Genomic DNA, 17280 nt, shown 5'->3' on the forward strand with positions numbered 1-17280 from the left:
GCATACTTGTTCATCATTACTTTTGTTTTAGCCATATTCATCTTTAGTCCAAAATCCTTACTAACTCTGCATAAATTATTAAGATTTTCTTCTAATTCTTTGGAATCGTAGCTTATGACCACAATGTTATCTGCAAATCGTAAATGGTTTAGGAACTCTCCGTTCACATTGACTCCTTTCTGCGAGCAGTCTAATCTTCTGAAAGCTTCCTCAAGGGCAGCAGTAAACAACTTCGGAGATAGTGTGTCTCCTTGTCGAACTCCTTTCTCAATTTTAAATTTCCTACTGTCTTTGTCTAGTCTTATAAAGGAGGTAGCGTTCTCATATATTTTCTTCAAAATCATAATGTATGGGGTAGGTTTCTACGCTTTGTCTTTTCACTGCCCGAAACATTGCCTAATGCTCTATGGAGTCAAATGCCTTTTCATAATCCACAAATGCCAGGCATAATGGTGTTTTATATTCATTTGCTTTCTCCATTAGCTGTGATATTACGTGAAGGTGAACCATAGTTGAGAATCCTGTCCTAAAGCCAGCTTGCTCTTTCGGTTGATTCTCATCAAGTATTCTTTCTAATCTGTTAGTAATGACCCTTGTGAACAACTTGCAGATGTGGGATAACAAGCTAACTGCTCTATAATTTCCAATTTCTGATTTATCTCCTTTCTTATGCAGCAAAACTATGATTGCATTATTCCACTGCTTAAGCGTCATACCTTTTCTAATGCACTTTGTGAAGAGCCTTGCCAGTTTTTGTGTTATGTCTCTTCCTCCCAATTTTAACAACTCTACAGTAACTTCATCTTTCCCTGGGGCTTTCTGATTCTTCATTTTCTTCAACGCGTGTTCTACCTCATCAGGAAGAATATCGGGTATGTCGTATGTGTTACTAATTTGCGATCCATCTTCCCCACTGCTGGCATCATTCCCTCGCTCCTTGTATAATTGTCTATAGTAGTCTTCTGCTATTTGAATTATGCCTTCTCTGCTATTTATAAGTACACCATTGCTATTCTTCAGTTTCAGTATCATTTGTCTTTCTGTATTACTGCTGATGGCTGCTGATTTAAGTCCTTTGTTTTCCCTTAATGCTTGTTCTACTTTTCTTGTGTTAAATCTTCTTATGTCCTCTCTGAGTCTCTTTCTTATGGCTTTGCATAACTCGGTATACTCAATTTTCTCCTTGTCAGTGTTTATCTTGCTCTTCATTTGTCACCTTCGGTTCATCGTAACAAGTGTTTCCTAACTAATTTTTCTTCTTTGGATTTCTTTTTCCCTATAGGTTTCTTGGGCTTTATCACTTTCAGAAAGTTGTAATACTCCTCGTCAATATCTTGGTCCTGAGAAGTCTGCGGAAGCTCAAACTTGTTCTTAAGTTCCAGTACATACTGCTTTTTCTCCTCTTCTGTTATCTCTCAAAGTCCTTCGTATTATATACTCGAGTCAGTTTGTTCCTTTCTTTTCTTACATTTATATCAAGTGTGCATCTTACCATTCTGTGATCATTTCCAACATTTACCTTATTCAGGATGGTAACATCATTCACGATATATCTTCTGTTAGTGAGGATGAAATCGATTTCATTAGTTGTTAATCCATTTGGATTCTTCCCTGTCCACTTTTTGTTCACCCTTTTCTTGAAAAAAAGTGTTCATTACTGACAATCCTTGAGATTCTGCAAATTCCACAAGTCTTTCACCTCTTTCATTTCTTTCACAAATTCCAAAATTTCCTATAGTTCCCCTTTCTGCGCTGTTTTGTCTTTTTCCAACCTTAGCATTGAAGTCCCCCATAATAATAGTGTAGTGGGTTTTCTGCTCATCTAGAAGACTCTCAATTTCGGTGTACATTTCTTCAACCTCTTTATCATCATGGCTCGATGTTGGTGCATAAATCATTAACACCTTTAGCTTGTACCTCTTAGAAATCTTGCGTATTAGTCTTGACTTGGTGATGTACTTTTGACTTCCAAAATGTTGTTTTTTTATACCTTTATGGACCAGAAAGCCAACTCCACCTTCGCTCGTTTCACTGTTTCAATTGGTCTACAGCAGATTTCCACTTGTTAAACTTATAAGTGATTCATTTCTTCTTGTTGTTTCAGCCAAACCGATGATATTCCAATTCACATTTTCTAATTCCTTTTCCAGCTCTAATATCCTGTGTTCACCGATGAGCGTTCTTACGTTGTAACAGGCCAAGATCAGTTTCTGTGAATGGCAGCCTGGTCGTACCCAGAGATTCTTAGCACCCTCTGCTTCCACTCTGATTCTCTCGCTGCCGTAAGAGGGGGAGTGAAAGCCGCTGGGGATTGAGGGCCCTTTGTTTCGTTGTGCTCTCATGCGCTGGAGGGTTTGGTCTTTTCCTCTTCACGCTGACCTGACGTCTTGAAGAGAACCACTCTACACGTTCGTTGCCACCTAATTGACGTAACAGGGCTTACCATCGAGAAGGTGTGCACTTCTCCTAAATCTTCTGTAATAGAAAGATATTGGATCCATCAGTGTTTTAGACTGAGTGTCTGATAACACACAGAATACCTGTTCCCCTCTAAGCCCCTTATAGACACGACATACTGATGTGATAGTTGACTCCGTGCAAAATCATAAATAACGAAAACTGGAAAAGTCGTTGACAATTGGACTTTCGTTTGGTTATAATTTTCAGAACATTCATACAGAGTAAGATTGTGCTAGAGAATCGTAGTAAATAGAATAACTTATGAAGTAGCGTGATCGAACCTGCAATTTACAAACATGGTAGGTAAACTGCATGAAGTAATTTTCTTCACTGGAAGCATTTATGCAACTCATTTATCTATATTAACTTTAGTGCACTAGACATATTCTGCAGGATTTCCTTAAAGATCCAAAATGTGACCCTTTCAGCGAAACTTTGGTATTTGCGAATAAAAAGATACCTGATGGAACCATATCGGACGTGTAAGAAGTTTCATCTAAAGGATCTGATTTTTTTTTTCTTTCTGAATGTCTTCAATGGACTAAAAATGGATTCCCTTAAGCACACTTTTCAGTTTTGGGAATAGAAAAATGTCACAAGGGGCTAGGTCTGGCGAGTAGGGTTCATGTACAGAGATTTGGAATACATTCAGGCATAATAATTCCTTTGATATCGAAGAAAGCAAAAAGCATGGTTCTCATTTTTAATTTTCATATTCTTGCTTTTTTTGGTCTGAGGGATTGTTTTGTGTTCTATCCATTGCACTATCTTTCAGTTTCTGGTTCATACTGGAACAGCCAACTTTCGTCGCAAGTAATTAAAGTACTCAGAAAGTCTGGATCTTCAATTATTTTTCAAAACTACTTCAAAAACTTAAGTCTTCTCATTCTTTGATCTTTGTTCAAAATTTTTGGCACGATCTTGCGGTTTCTGATGAGTTTTGATGCAACCATTGTAATGGTAAACGACGATCACTTCTAATCAATGTCCTTATCCTAGTCCACATTTCATCAGTTTTCATATATATCGGACGGCCTGGTCATTCGTCGTCTTGCACATTCTCTTTCTTTAAATGTCTTTTACGCCACTCAAACAGGTGAGCTCCTTACATAGCATCTTCCCCATAAACTTTGCGTAACAACTCGTAACTTTCAGTTGGTGTTCTCTTTATTTTTGTTAAAAAATTGAGGTTGATTCTTTTGGCTTTCATTTTTCCAACAAACTGCAAAAACACAAGGTAATGAAAACCTATTTCACTGCAAAGCTAATGTTCCTGTTGGAACATGACTTGACAGACAACTAGGGAAAGGTTCAAGGACAACTGGCGGGCTTCTGTTTCACAGTGACCCTTGGTGTGGTTATTAAATCACGAGGCTGCGCGCGCAGCCTCGTTATTTAATAACCACACCCTGTATGTTGTTGAATTCGGTTTTGTTTGGTTTTGCGTCATGTATTTATATTTATTTTGATTTAAACACTAATAATATTACTTTCAAAACTGCTGCTTTGCCATTACTTAGATATTCAAAAAAAATTCTCTAATTAAATAATTTAATAAAACTAATAAAATGAAATATGATCTTTAATAAATTATAATTTAATAAAAGCATGAACAGTCGGGCTGACAGAAAATAAACGAACTGTATTTTGGTACCTGATTGTATCGGTGTAGAACTAATGCTAGTTTTATATTGATTAAATTGCTATAATTATAAATAGATGTGATAATTATAAGCGCTGCCTTTCTCCTTATCACCAAACCTAATCTTTAAAGGTTTCCTGCATTATAATCATCACAGCTTTCTTCATAAAAGTTTGAGCACTCTACCACTTTAACAACTTTCGAACGAGCTATAACTCATTAAAATCTGATAAGAACTGAAGAAGTTCACTAAAATGGCGCACGAAAGTACAGACAGATTAAAATATATTAATATGCCGGTTATATTTTGTCTTAAGCATATTATTATGTGTTTGAGACACCTTCAAATGATGACTCACTCTTGAAGCAACTGTTTCTCGGGAAGCCATTTGTTGATGGGCTGGTTTTATAAGACCGCTGGAGGATTTTAGTTTACTGTATAATTCCCTGAAGATTAACGCACTATTATTAGGACTACGTTAATTAGTGGTTAAACGTAGCCACAGGAGAGTGAGATTTATTTCCATCCGATATGCTTGTGTAGCAGTTTCTACCTGCAGATAACAAACTGCAGATGTGGTTCAGTTGGTCAATCTATTATTGTACAAGAGCATCTCGGCCTCGAATAGTAACAACAAATCAATATCTATAGCTGGATTGCGTCAGAGCAGATTTATCTAAGGGATAACATCTCTCTCTCATTCTCTCTATCGATATATTCTTGTATATCGATAGAGAGAATTGTATACGACGTGTAGATCTACCATTAGCTAAGAAGAAGAAAAGTGAGGAATGATTTCTCTGTGCGTGATGATATTTCAAGGTTAATTGCATTTATAAATGTTATTGGATGGAAAGCATTCTTTAAATGTCTGTATGGATTTTTTTTTAAATGAAACCTCCAAATGAGAAAGGATTAGAACCATAGTACATAGTATGATGCGTGGGTTGAAGGGTGAGAAGATGAAAGAAGATACCTGTTGACATTAGACTTGAATTTCTATAGATTGTATTTTTCAGGAAATGCGTGTGAAAGGAGGTTGTTCCAGATAACAGAAATAGAAGGGATAAATGAGGAAGGAAAAAGTTGTTGGCTCTGTGAATTTTAAATTGGACAGTGAATGGATGCTGATTGTTTGCGGCACGTGTTTGGACTGGTTTGAAAGAGAACAGGGGAACTACAGATGCCAATTCAAAAAGAAAATGCTCATCGCATTATCAATAGAAAAGGCATGCAACAGAAAGAGAACGTCTATGAGACAGAGAGTGGAAAGACTTTGTAAGAAAAGGGTCATTAATTAACGTGACGGCCCTCTTCTGAATATGGTCAAGAAGCTTGGGAGAGGTTCTGAGGGCACTATTCCATTTGCGAGAACAGTATTCCATGGTAGGGCGGATTTAAGATTTCAAAAGAATCAGTACCGGTATTTAGAAGGAAAGCAACTCCGAGAGCGAAAAGAAAACCCATTTTTTGAAACAGAGTGCGTACATGTGTGTGTGTGTAGAGTGTATTTGTAGAGTGTAGAGTGTGTTTAGTGTCAAACGGCACCAGGGATTTCCCCCATCTCCGCGTGCTATAAATTGTGGGTGTGAAACAGAACACTGTCAATGCCAGAGGTTTAAAAGTATATGGATTTTGTATTTGTGTAGTGTCGTGTACCGTTGTTCATCTGGACATTTAGCCGCTGGGCCCCTAATGGGACCCAACGTTGCCCCACTCCGCCCCGTGGAGGCAGACCAGGTACATCACTATTATAGTTATTTACTCTGGCAGGTCCTGCCACCTAATTTCCTGAGATTTCAGTGGCAAGGACCTAAAAAAAAAAAAAAAAAAAATGCTATAGATAGGGGTCAGCCAAAACAAAGGGAGTACTAGTTGGGCGATTTGATGTTATTAAGTTTTTGGGTGTAGGGCTCAAGAAATTGGAGTTGATTCGGACGCTTGTTGTAAATTAGAGAAGGAGAGGGAGACTGAAGACTGGGGGGAAAAGATAGAGATGCTGGGTCCATAAAGAAGATGACCTCAAGTCAGTAGAGTAGGCCCATGCCCCACCAGAGTGAAAAAGAGGGGTGGCGAAGGGGGGAGGACACCAGGGGTAATCTCCCCATCCCGCTCGGGAGTGGAGGCAAAGGACCACGCAAGGGAGCGTGGCTAGGGAGGCCTAATGGCAGCAGCTGAGCTGTGCTGGTGGGTTCTGTTACTCCTGGGACGAAGGAAGGAAGGAGGGTTTTGTGTGTGTGTGTGTGTGTGTGTGTGTGTGTGTGTGTGTGTGTGTGTGTGTGTGTGTGTGTGTGTGTGTGTGTGTGTGTTAAGCTCCAAAGAAACTAAAGCTATGAAGCGTTAGTATGTTGCGTCTGCAAATTGCATGTATTCTCTGGTCGACTTGCCTGTTTAATGGAATTAAAACCCGGATTTCCGGAGGAAACAATCATGCAAGCCTCGCCAGAAACCGACTAACTCAGTCTTTTTGCTTTTTGTGGAAAAAAAGCCATAAAATTTCCACGCGTCATTGATGGGATTCGAACTTAGATATTTTTCACAAAAATTAGGGACTCGTTAAATGGTAGCAACTTTCCCTGTAAAAGGAAAAACTCCAGTGGAATAAGAAAGTGCAAAAAGGCAACATCAGAGGTTATCATAGTCGTTTCTTCACTTATTATCACAGGTTTTGATAACAAGTGAAGAAATGCCGTCAGGATCTAAAGTAGTTTTCTTGGCATCATGGCTGTTCAGAATCATTCCACTGTCTTCTTGGGGGAAGATCACGTGAGTCATTGAGTGGGGGGACGTTTAGTATGGTAGGAGGCGATTTTCCACGATCATCGATACCAGAATGAAACGAAAAGTACATGCTAATAAATAAGCTTTATCATTAGCTGAGAATGCAATAGAACTATCAGATTGCAACAGAGGTGGGAGTATTGATGAACGTTGCGACCAATTGTTTTGGCAAGAGGTCAGAAGGCTTGAATACCACTTGGACAACAGCAAATTTTCTACTCCTAGCCTATTGAAAATTGAGTTTGGACGTTGATTAATAATTGTTTTGTAACTGATACATTCTTTAGTACAGGGAGAAATGTAGCTAAAGATTTGGATACAAGTCAATTGTGATATGTTAAATGCTTATCATGAACAGGCTTAGCACACTTATTGGAAAACCAAAGTTTAGATAAGGGATGAGATTTTAGGGTGGAATGTAGAATAAGGGATTTCTTTCCTAAAAAAATAATTTCACTGCAAACATAACTTCTGAAGCCATTAAAAATCTTAGGACCATGATTGATTCTCAGAGAAGAATTAATGTAGACGGCATTGCATTTTACTTTTTTAAAAGTTAACCCTAATATTAAATTTTTTAAATATTGTAATTATGCAAGGTAGATTAAATTGCGCAATTTAGAGTGCAGTTTTTCCTTTTAGACGCGTTAGAATATATACGAAATGAGCAAATTGTCTTCGCCATGTTCGCCCGTCCGTCCACATGCCATAACTGAAGATATTCATAAATTTTTTTATTTGGCTCTTAGAAACATTTATTCAGCGATCTCAAATTTCATTATATTTTTGTCCGACCGTCCGCCTGCATGTAATAACTCGATTCTCAGTGGATGGATTTTCTTGAAATTTTAATTTTTTCTAGTCTGGAAAGATTTATTAAAATCCGGCATTTTTTAAAATATAAATCATGACTTAACGCACCTGAAATGTAAAGCGCTGCATATATTATATTAACTAGTTGGTTAAATATGGTCATCAGTATGCAATATGTACGTATGTATAAAGTTTTGTGTTTTTTCTTTTCTTTTCAGGTGGTCAACAGTCCGCCATATTTGAGCGATCGTCTGCTGCAATACAGTGACTCCAACGAGCTCACCCCATTGAACAGTAAGCCTTACATATTAGCTTCTGTAGGTCAATTTATAACATTATGTAATAAGGAATGAACAGACTAAAATACTGTATATTTATAAGACCTAAGGTTTTAAAATTAATACATTTTAAATGTCCGCTTGAAATTCACTTTTTAGTCTAACAAAGATATTTTCAAGATGCTATATGTGCCAATGAGGTACAATTTCAAAACAATTTACATAATTGTGCTGGTGGCACAATTATGTAAATTGTTTCGAAACGTTCTGTGGGTAGATTTCTTACCAAAGGGAGGAACAATCAATGCACAGCTGTATTGTGCAACATTGGAAATACTGAAAGCCAACATTCGACGAAAACGACCAGGACTCCTGACAATGGCGTGATTTTGTTACACGACAACGCAACTCCTCACACTGCCCACACCACTCGTGAGTGGTTGCGCTGTAATCGTTGGGAAACTCTGTCACATTCCCCCCCTACAGCCCAGACTTAGCGCCTTCAGACTTCCAATTGTTCGGCCTTCTGAATAACACCTTTCAGGAAAGCATTTCACTATAGATGAGGAACTTCATCAGACGGTGCGATGTTGGTTACTGTGTGTGGACACGGACTTTTTCAGTACTGGTATTGATAAACTGATCCATCGTTGAGAAAAGTTCATCAATAAAACTGGAGACTTTGTGAAGAAGTAGTGCATGTTCACTTATTTCTTGGTGTGGTATTTCAACTTCGTATTATTAAACATCATCGAGAGAAAAAATGTGTTACTTTACTTTTCGGAAACCCCTCATACCGTTTGATGTAATGATTTAAATTTGCTTTGTGGGCTGATATATGTTATGAGTTAGTACTATGGTTAGATCATATGGATTTACACTGAAAACAGAATTCATCGGGATACCTGATTCCAGAGTAACGCAACGCACCCCTCTTGCTAGTATACGAATCTACCGCTTGGCAGGTATATACGTACAATGCATTCACGTAGACGGTAATTCGATGTCAGTATGGATAAACGTCGTGAGTCAACCGATTTTGAAAGAAGGATGATAGTGGGTGCCTGACACATGGGTCACTCAATCGCAGAGGTGGTACAGAACTTGTACTATCCCCGTTCGACAGTATCAATAGTGTATCGGAAATACGCCATTTACAGAATAACATTTCATCGTGGACAGCGCTGTGGGTGGAGAAAGGTGGTGGATGAACGTGGTCGTCGACGTCTGTCTCGCATTGTTTCAGTCAACCGGAGAGCGACATTGGCAAAAATCACCGCCGAAATCAACGAGGGAGGTGCCAGAAACGTCTCCCCAAGACCATCAGGCGATCATTAGCCGCAATAGGTTATGGAATCCGCAGACCCACCAGAGTCCCATTGCTAACACCACGACACAGGACTCGAAGTCTCAACTGGGCGAAAGAACATCGGTACTGGACCTTGGATGATTGGAGATGGGTCTCCTGGTCCGACGAGTCCTGTTTACAGTTATTTTGAGCGGACGGGAGGGTGCGTATCTGGCGGAAACTGCACGAACCTATGCATACTTCATGTCAACAAGGAACTGTTCAGGCAGGTGGACGGTCGGTAATGGTCTGGAGCGTGTTCAACTGGCACACGTTGGGACCTCTGGTACGTCTAGACGCATCTCTGAATGGTCGAGGTTACGTGTCTATCCTTACAGACCATCTGCATCCCTTTATGGTCATGGTGCACCCACAGGGCAATGGACTCTTCCAGCAGGACAATGCGCCTCCCCACAGAGCCGCGGTGACTAAAACATGGTTCGAAGAGCATTCAGCAGATTTTACCACTATGGAATGGCCTCCCCGTTCACCATGGAATATCTTTGGGATGCTGTGGAAAGGACCGTTCGAGCTTTGGATCATCCACCCAGGAATGCTACGGAATTATGGACAGCGGTGCAGGAAGCACCGGAAGAAAGGTGGGCCTACCCGTTATAGAAAGGAAGTTAACTAATTAAACTCTTTATTTAGTGCTTTGCCAAAATTATTCAAATTACATAATTTCCAGTATTTTTCTATTTATATTATTGTCAGTACTTGTCATGCTGTATAATATTCCCATCATGCAGTTCGCTTATGAAGCTCATAAAGATACACATTCCATTTCTATTCTATACAATTCTATTATTATTATTATAACTTAAACCTCGTATATCTCCAATTTATAGCGATTCGATTGTGGAAAGTGAAACTAATAAACTTAAAACCGTTTGAATTTGAACAGACAGATGCATAAATCATAAAGTGAATATGATTACGTTTATGGCAAAAGGTTAAAAAAATTTAAGAAATCAAATTAATCTTGGGACTGTTTATCAGACTTTCATCGATGCGTCGGTTCAATTAGCATTTCCTATATCCCATCTGATTTATTATATTTGGTTGTAATGTGGGCTGTAGCCACTTCGCAACTTCAAGGGATTCCAGTTGCATTGCATATTCAAATAATATTGCGAAGATATCACTTAATATTTGAAATCGGGACACATTTTAACAATGCCTTTTGTAATAAAAGGTTATCTGTCGTTGGATTGCTCCAGGCTACCATTATGCAAACATAGAGTAGCTTCGGCCGGCTTTCATTTGTTTTATATTTCGATGGAAAGTGTGAACTTTATTGAAATATCGATTGCTATTAAGGTCGTGAATATTGTTGTTTTAGTACTTAGGAGAATCTCTTCCGGTTAATAGAGTCTGCAGCTGTCAGACAAATTCATTTTGCAATTAAATATTGTCTCGCTTCATATGTGGTTTACGATCAAACTCGGTTATTGCCCAATTCTTTTGAGCAAAATTATTCAAGGATGTGATGGAATTGATAGATGTGCAAGGCAACCAACCAGAAAATGCAACACGACTGTGTACATAGAAGCTGAATTTCATTTTCAGATGGGCGGGTGAAATATTGAGTAAAAAATATAGTTAGAACCAATAGAGGAGGACGTAACAATATTTTTACCCACACCCTTTAGTAGACCATAAGGATCCCTTGATACAAACCCACCTTCGCTTCCTCCCTCTTCCCCGAAGGTTGTTTTTCCTTTGGTTTTACTAACAAAAGGTCATATTTCTTTGATAATCCAAGTGCATAAAGTTCATGCGTGAAGTAATTGCCCATGTACCATAAAAACAGCATTAAATTGGAATAGCGAAAACGTTGGATCCACAACAACTCGCTCTGTAAACTGTTTTACAAAGGATTTAACAAATCAAGCTGATGTGTAAAAACAAATGGAAGAAATTTTATGAAGGACTTTCGGTCTCCTTCTGTTCAGAGGAATATTGGTAGTAAGTTTCCACGATGTTCAGATAAGCATTATGACTATAAAGTGTGTTGCTGAGCTGATTTTGCATATTATAGGAGGTTAAAAGAAGCACAGATACCTCATATGGAAGAATTCCTGCAGTCAATGAATGGATTCGAACCTCCGAGCGCTCCTTTGCTAGTGATTACAGAGGTCAAGTCAACGTTTTTCATTACCAAAGTCCAAGTTTACGAGTGAGAAAGACTTGTTATCTAGAATTATTAATAATCAGACATTGTCATTGATCAAGTTACAAAGAAATAATAATCGTAGTGACTTCTATTAATCAGATATGTTGCCTGTAGAGAAACTTAATAATGGAACTTGTGTATAAAATAAAATGCTTAAACTGCGTTTGGAAAGAGAAATAAAGATAGGAATAACATTAGTGCAAAGCTTGTAAAACCGCCACCCCAGGTCCGCAGCTTCCTCTGACACTTCTACAGCAATCTTCATCATCTTCTCAACTTAAGGGATACGATCCCCTCTCCCTTTAAAAAAAAGATCATAAATGAAGACAAGCTAGCCATTACTGAAAGAATATGTAACTGAAACCATGCCTCCATGTTTCTTCTGGCGATAGTATAGCGCAGTCTCTTATCAGCGAATAACTGTAGAGTTCCTCCAACGGCCGGTGGACCTTAGCAGGAGATAGACAGCGCGCACGTGTGTGACGGACCAAATGCATATCGGGGAACACAACGGGAAGAGGAGGGGGGAGGTTAGGAGGTATGTCTGTTTATCCCCCAGAGCGGAAAAAACATCAAAGAGTGCCGAACACTAAATATCTGACAGAACGTGCCCATTCTCTGGATTCTGAAGCCACAACAAGTCCCCTTGTTGAAGCAGAACCTCGTTGATTATAGCTGCGTTGTTAAAAAGGTTGTTCCTTATATATTGCAGCGTACCGAGCTGGCAAAACACGGGGTTAATCACCGATAATGTAATGGCTGTGACCCCACTTTACCTCTATTATCGCCAGACGTGTTTTCCTTTATTATTTATTTTTTTCCATCATCCGTAATTCGTCTCTGTATGTCTTGCACGTTACGTCACCCAGTGAACAAATCAGTTTCTCGGGGTGAAATATGATGGCTTCGTAACCAAGGGATTTGTGAACCCACCCACCCTAAGGTTGGAGACAGAAAGACATTGCACAAGTCAGCACATAATTTACGCTTTTTCCCGCGTGCCACGTGGCTGCTATAATTGGTGGCTTCTCCATGCCACTGTCTGACTCGCTATAAATCTGAATGAATTGTGGCCGCATTCACAAATCTCTCTTCCTCCCAAGAGAAGCTTTTCTGCTAATTCCAGAAGGTTTCAAGTTCCGTGTAGCTAATTTGGAGGCTGGCAAACGGGCGAAATTTCGTGTTTCTGGGGCTCATTGATCCAACGTTCATGACAGATGTAACGGGTCGGGTGGGGAAAGGAATTGTAACAGAATGACGAAAAGATTGTGCCACCCATTTGTATTCGCTTGCATGGTTAAAGGTTCGGCTACTGGAGACGTTATCTCCAAAAAGTAACAGACGCTCGTCAGTTAGAGAGAAAACGAGCGAGCAGGGGAATATATACCCTGTCTCCACTTCCGACAGTTGTATCATTTCGTCCTAAGAGTGCCTAATCTAAAGTTACTCGGAGAGAGCGTTCTACTAAAGAAACTATTTGTAAGTTAAGCGGGGAAGAGTCCCTCCACACTAATAAATCCAGCTATTTTAGATGTTTCGCATCAATTTGAGTCAGTCGCGTCATAATTAATTTGATCCCTTAACTAGGGTAAGCACACAGGTTCGCCAACAGATACTATTTTTGACTTGCACAGGACCAACTTGCTTAATTGGGATTCCTTCTTGAACGAAAAAAGCTCAAACGTTGCTGTTTTAATAAATCGCTGGAATCAATCTTAATCCGCGCCAATTATCTCACCAACACTTCCAGGTGTTTATTCTGTGAAAGACTGCCACTTCCAAAGATTCTCTCTCCTTCTGTTTTTTTCACAATTGTCTAATTTAAGTTGTTTAAGCTGACGATGTGTTGTACTGTAACATTGCAGCATACCATTCCTTTAAGTCAAGCAATTTAGATCTGAAAATACTTTTCTTAACGTTTGCTTTAAGAAAGAAGCACAGAATCTAAAGATAACACCTGGCGTTTTTATTTTCTGCCATTTCTATATTTCCCTGACAAAATAAAATGGGCAACATGGAGATTCCTATCCGCAATTTGAGTAAAACAATGCAGTTCTTTCAAAATGGTTGCTGATTAAACATGTTTGAACATGTCTCTGGCGAAATCTCTAATCATCTTGTTGAATCAAAACAATAGTATCTGTAGAGTGAAATTTTCTCAGAATTAATCAACGGTAATATATGATTACTTTAAAAACGTTACAATATTAATTAAAAGAATTGTTTCTAAATAACATCCATTAGTCAACAAAATCATTGGAAGTTTCTATTTTTCTTTTAATACAGTTTCTGTTAACATCTTGCATTGATTCCACCTTAATACCGTAATCTAATGAGTGCAGTCTACGATATCGAAGATGGTCAGCACCAGAGCGTGAAAGGAATTATTGGAAAAGCAACTTTTCCCATTATGTTTTTCTTTTTTGCTTTTTTATTCATTTTCCGGCTTGTGCACTGCTACATTTAAATGGAGTGATTAGTTTGAGAAATACTTGGAGAATGAGATATAAAGCTTTCAGACTTGATCTACCTGCACTTTAGACGAAATTTATAATTGTATGAAGAATGAAGGTTGACTTATGATTTTCATACTCAAAATGTAATCAATTGCCTTCAAACAATTACTATTTAATGTTTTGAGAACGGATTAGAAACCAGCTCCAAATTTTGTAGTTGCGGTCGTCCAATTTCTGGATAAGCGATAGTCCATCAGCTTTATTCTGTTAAATTCTGTTGTATATATATTCCTGAACAGAACCTGTAAAGGAAAACAAAAAATCGTTATTATATACGATTTGAATTACATAAATTGTAAACACGATCAGCAAACATGGAACGAATGAAGACTCAAAGATGAGAAAGAAGCCCAGTAAAACTACCGCGTTATTTAAGAGTGACGTCATGGAATGCCAAACAGTTACCAAGATTCCCGCAGACGACACAGAGTTGGCGGTTAGCTTTTGGAAACCCAACTCTGTTTTCTGAGAAAGACGCGGAGGAAGGCTAAGCATTCCTGGGATAGAGTGGACAGTAAAAGGTCAGAGGTTACGCATCATAGATGTTCTCTCGTCCTCTCCCGCTGAGATTGACATTAAAAGAGATGACGAATACACCGGTATAATTGGCCATATAAGTCATCGATCCCCACCCAACAGTTAGTACTCATTCGAAATAAGTAAATTATATTCAAATTATATTTTAGAGTTACTGTTAAATACATTGTTAAGAAAACTAATTTTGATTTATTTTACAGGTGATAATCATCAAGAAAGTGCAGTGTCTAGTTTGGATTCTTTGTCTCTCATTGTAGAAAGCATTACCCCCAGTCATAGTGGTCTAATTAATGCTATTTCCATGTCCTCCGAAAGGCTAGTGTAAACTTAACATTTCTAAGGGACTTACCGGTGATCCAGAAGAGGTACGTGTGCAGAAACTTACCCAGGAAAGCCAAAGATGGCTGACTGAACTCAGCTATTCAAAATCATCCGTGGAACTTTCTCCTAAATGCCATCAAACGGACATTAAAGTGCAATTATGATTTTTCGATGATAAATTGGGTTGTATTTGAGCAGCTATGAACATTGACGACGCCCTCTACAGGAGTAAATACGCAAGAGGAAAGAATTAAAACTGGATTCGAATTACGACTGTTTTCATACTGTTGACAAAATACTGTAGTTTCCAGTGTCCATTCATTATTATACGAATATTGACTAATATTTTGGATTTTCATAAGTTTAGTTTTATGACGGTGGCAATTTTGCCCAATGTTTCAGATCACAGTGTTTTAATTGATAATTATTTGTGTGAAAATTTGTATAATCTTTCATCCTCTTTCGCTAGTTATATATTTATGAAGATGGTTGACGAAAACGGTATTTGTACTTTCGCCAAATATCCACCTGTGAAGAATTAAACGTTAACTGAAATGAAAGAAAAAAAGGCCTAGAAAATCCACTATCCGAAGTGCCTTAAAATAACCACCAATCTTATAATAATTTCTCCTTATTGTGCCATCAAACTGTGAAATTAAAATCCTCCCAAAAAGACAGTCAAACAGTTTTATAATAATGTACACATTGCGCATGCGCTAAAAGCATAGTGCTGAAATGTGATTATTATATTTTTAAATAAGAGTGCAATATTGATTTAATCATTAATTAGTGGCCTTTTTTTAAAAATACCTCTGGTTACCAATTAAATATTGTACAGTAATATATTATTATAATTAACTGTAAAATGCATTTTTGTTGATGTATTTTCAAAAAGGAGCGAAAATAATTCAGACCAAGATATCTAACTTTTTTTTTTTTCATTCGAAATTTTGTACCTTCCTTTGTATTTTACTGAAATAATAAGAATCATTTAATTTCAGTCTTAGCGTCAGTTTTTATTTTAATAACCTTGTTATGATGATAGCTAATTAAAATTGCCTTCATGTTTTACCTGTGCATTCTTCAAGAAAAATGTTAACACTGATGGCTGCCTTTGGCGCGCATTGATCGGTGATCGATATAAAAACTCTTATTACCGAACAGTAATTATCATCAAACTTTTATATTAATTATTATTTCTTATTAAAATGCAATGCCTTTTTCCAAGACATTATTAGCTGTTTCCGTTTTTATATACAAAAACATTCCTTGGTTTTTATGTATAATACACAACCGAGTGGTTTTTAATTTTAAAGAAGCTAAAAAAATCGAAAATTAATGGCAAATTTGTAATAATTATCTCACTTTTTTTTTTCTTTTTTTGCGTGGATCGTGTGAGGTTTTTTTTTTTTTTTTTTGTGTGTGTATGCGCGTGTGGCCACTGATTTTTCTAGACGATGGCAGAATTTTGATGATGTATTTAGTCTTAGAGATTGGAGTTAACTGAAAATGTTACAATACGCATAAAACTGTTTAAAATATTCTAGCTTTAAAAAGGAAATAAAATTTTCAGATATTTATTTATTTATTTATTTCCAATTTCCATAAATTTCAAAGTAGGTAAGTCTTAACATCGTTTCGATTATTATTCCGAGTTAACTCGGGATATTTCATAATTTTTGAAATAGAAATGCCCGAATTAACTCGGGATAAAATATTTATTTCATAACTTTCGAAGTAGAAATGCCCGAGTTAACTCGTGATAAAATATTTATTTCATAACTTTAGAAGTAGAAATGTCGGGAAGTTTTAAAATTGTATGTTGCGAATTATTCCCTTTTAAAATCACCATTTGCCAAAAAATAAAACAGTATATTATTCAAATTTCAAACGATTTCGGTTTCATTTCAAACGATGCATATAATTATATGCAAATTATGTTGAACAAAGCTAAATCGCTCAATAATTTAAAAAACTAATATTCCTATAGGCCTATATGTATCAAGGTTCTTATTGAAACTGTTTGGGAAGTACATAATTGCCTAGTAATATCTTAAATTTATGTAATATAATTGTTCAATATCCTTGATATCAAGGATTCTAGGATTTCCTAGATCTGCAAATCATATTTCATGGACTGTTGTCATCTGAATTCGATGGAGATTTCCCATTCCCTTTTTCCCACAAAAACAGGAAACGGACTTTGTTTACGAATACATCAAATAAGAAGCTTCAGAATTCTTCTTTGTGAGATATGTTCCGCCACCTAGCACCCCCTTCCGTTTCACTAAATGGGGGAGGGAGAAATGACTTTAACTTTGCCGCCTACTAAATTTTAACTCCGCATGCCCCTGTACAGTAAACACAAAGAGAGAAAGAGAGAGACTGGTGGCCAGATGGCGCCACC

At 37.6% G+C, this 17280-nt stretch overlaps 1 protein-coding gene across 1 annotated transcript in view; it reads left to right on the forward strand.

The window, feature by feature from the left end:
- The window catches only part of LOC150080322 (myogenic factor 5-like), a 66439-nt gene extending 50788 nt beyond the window's left edge, over nt 1–15651 (forward strand). The window contains exons 3-4 of the mRNA XM_090382153.1: nt 7916–7991; nt 14753–15651. Of these exons, the coding sequence (XP_090238279.1) occupies nt 7916–7991; nt 14753–14877 (201 nt within the window). The 3' untranslated portion in view covers nt 14878–15651. The remainder of the gene's footprint in view (nt 1–7915; nt 7992–14752) is intronic.
- The last annotated feature ends 1629 nt before the right edge of the window (nt 15652–17280 follow it).

Source organism: Mastigoproctus giganteus, chromosome 9 (assembly GCF_048544385.1).
Source record: "Mastigoproctus giganteus isolate SK-2022 chromosome 9, ASM4854438v1, whole genome shotgun sequence".
In the NCBI taxonomy this organism is placed as follows: Eukaryota; Metazoa; Arthropoda; class Arachnida; order Uropygi; family Thelyphonidae; genus Mastigoproctus; species Mastigoproctus giganteus.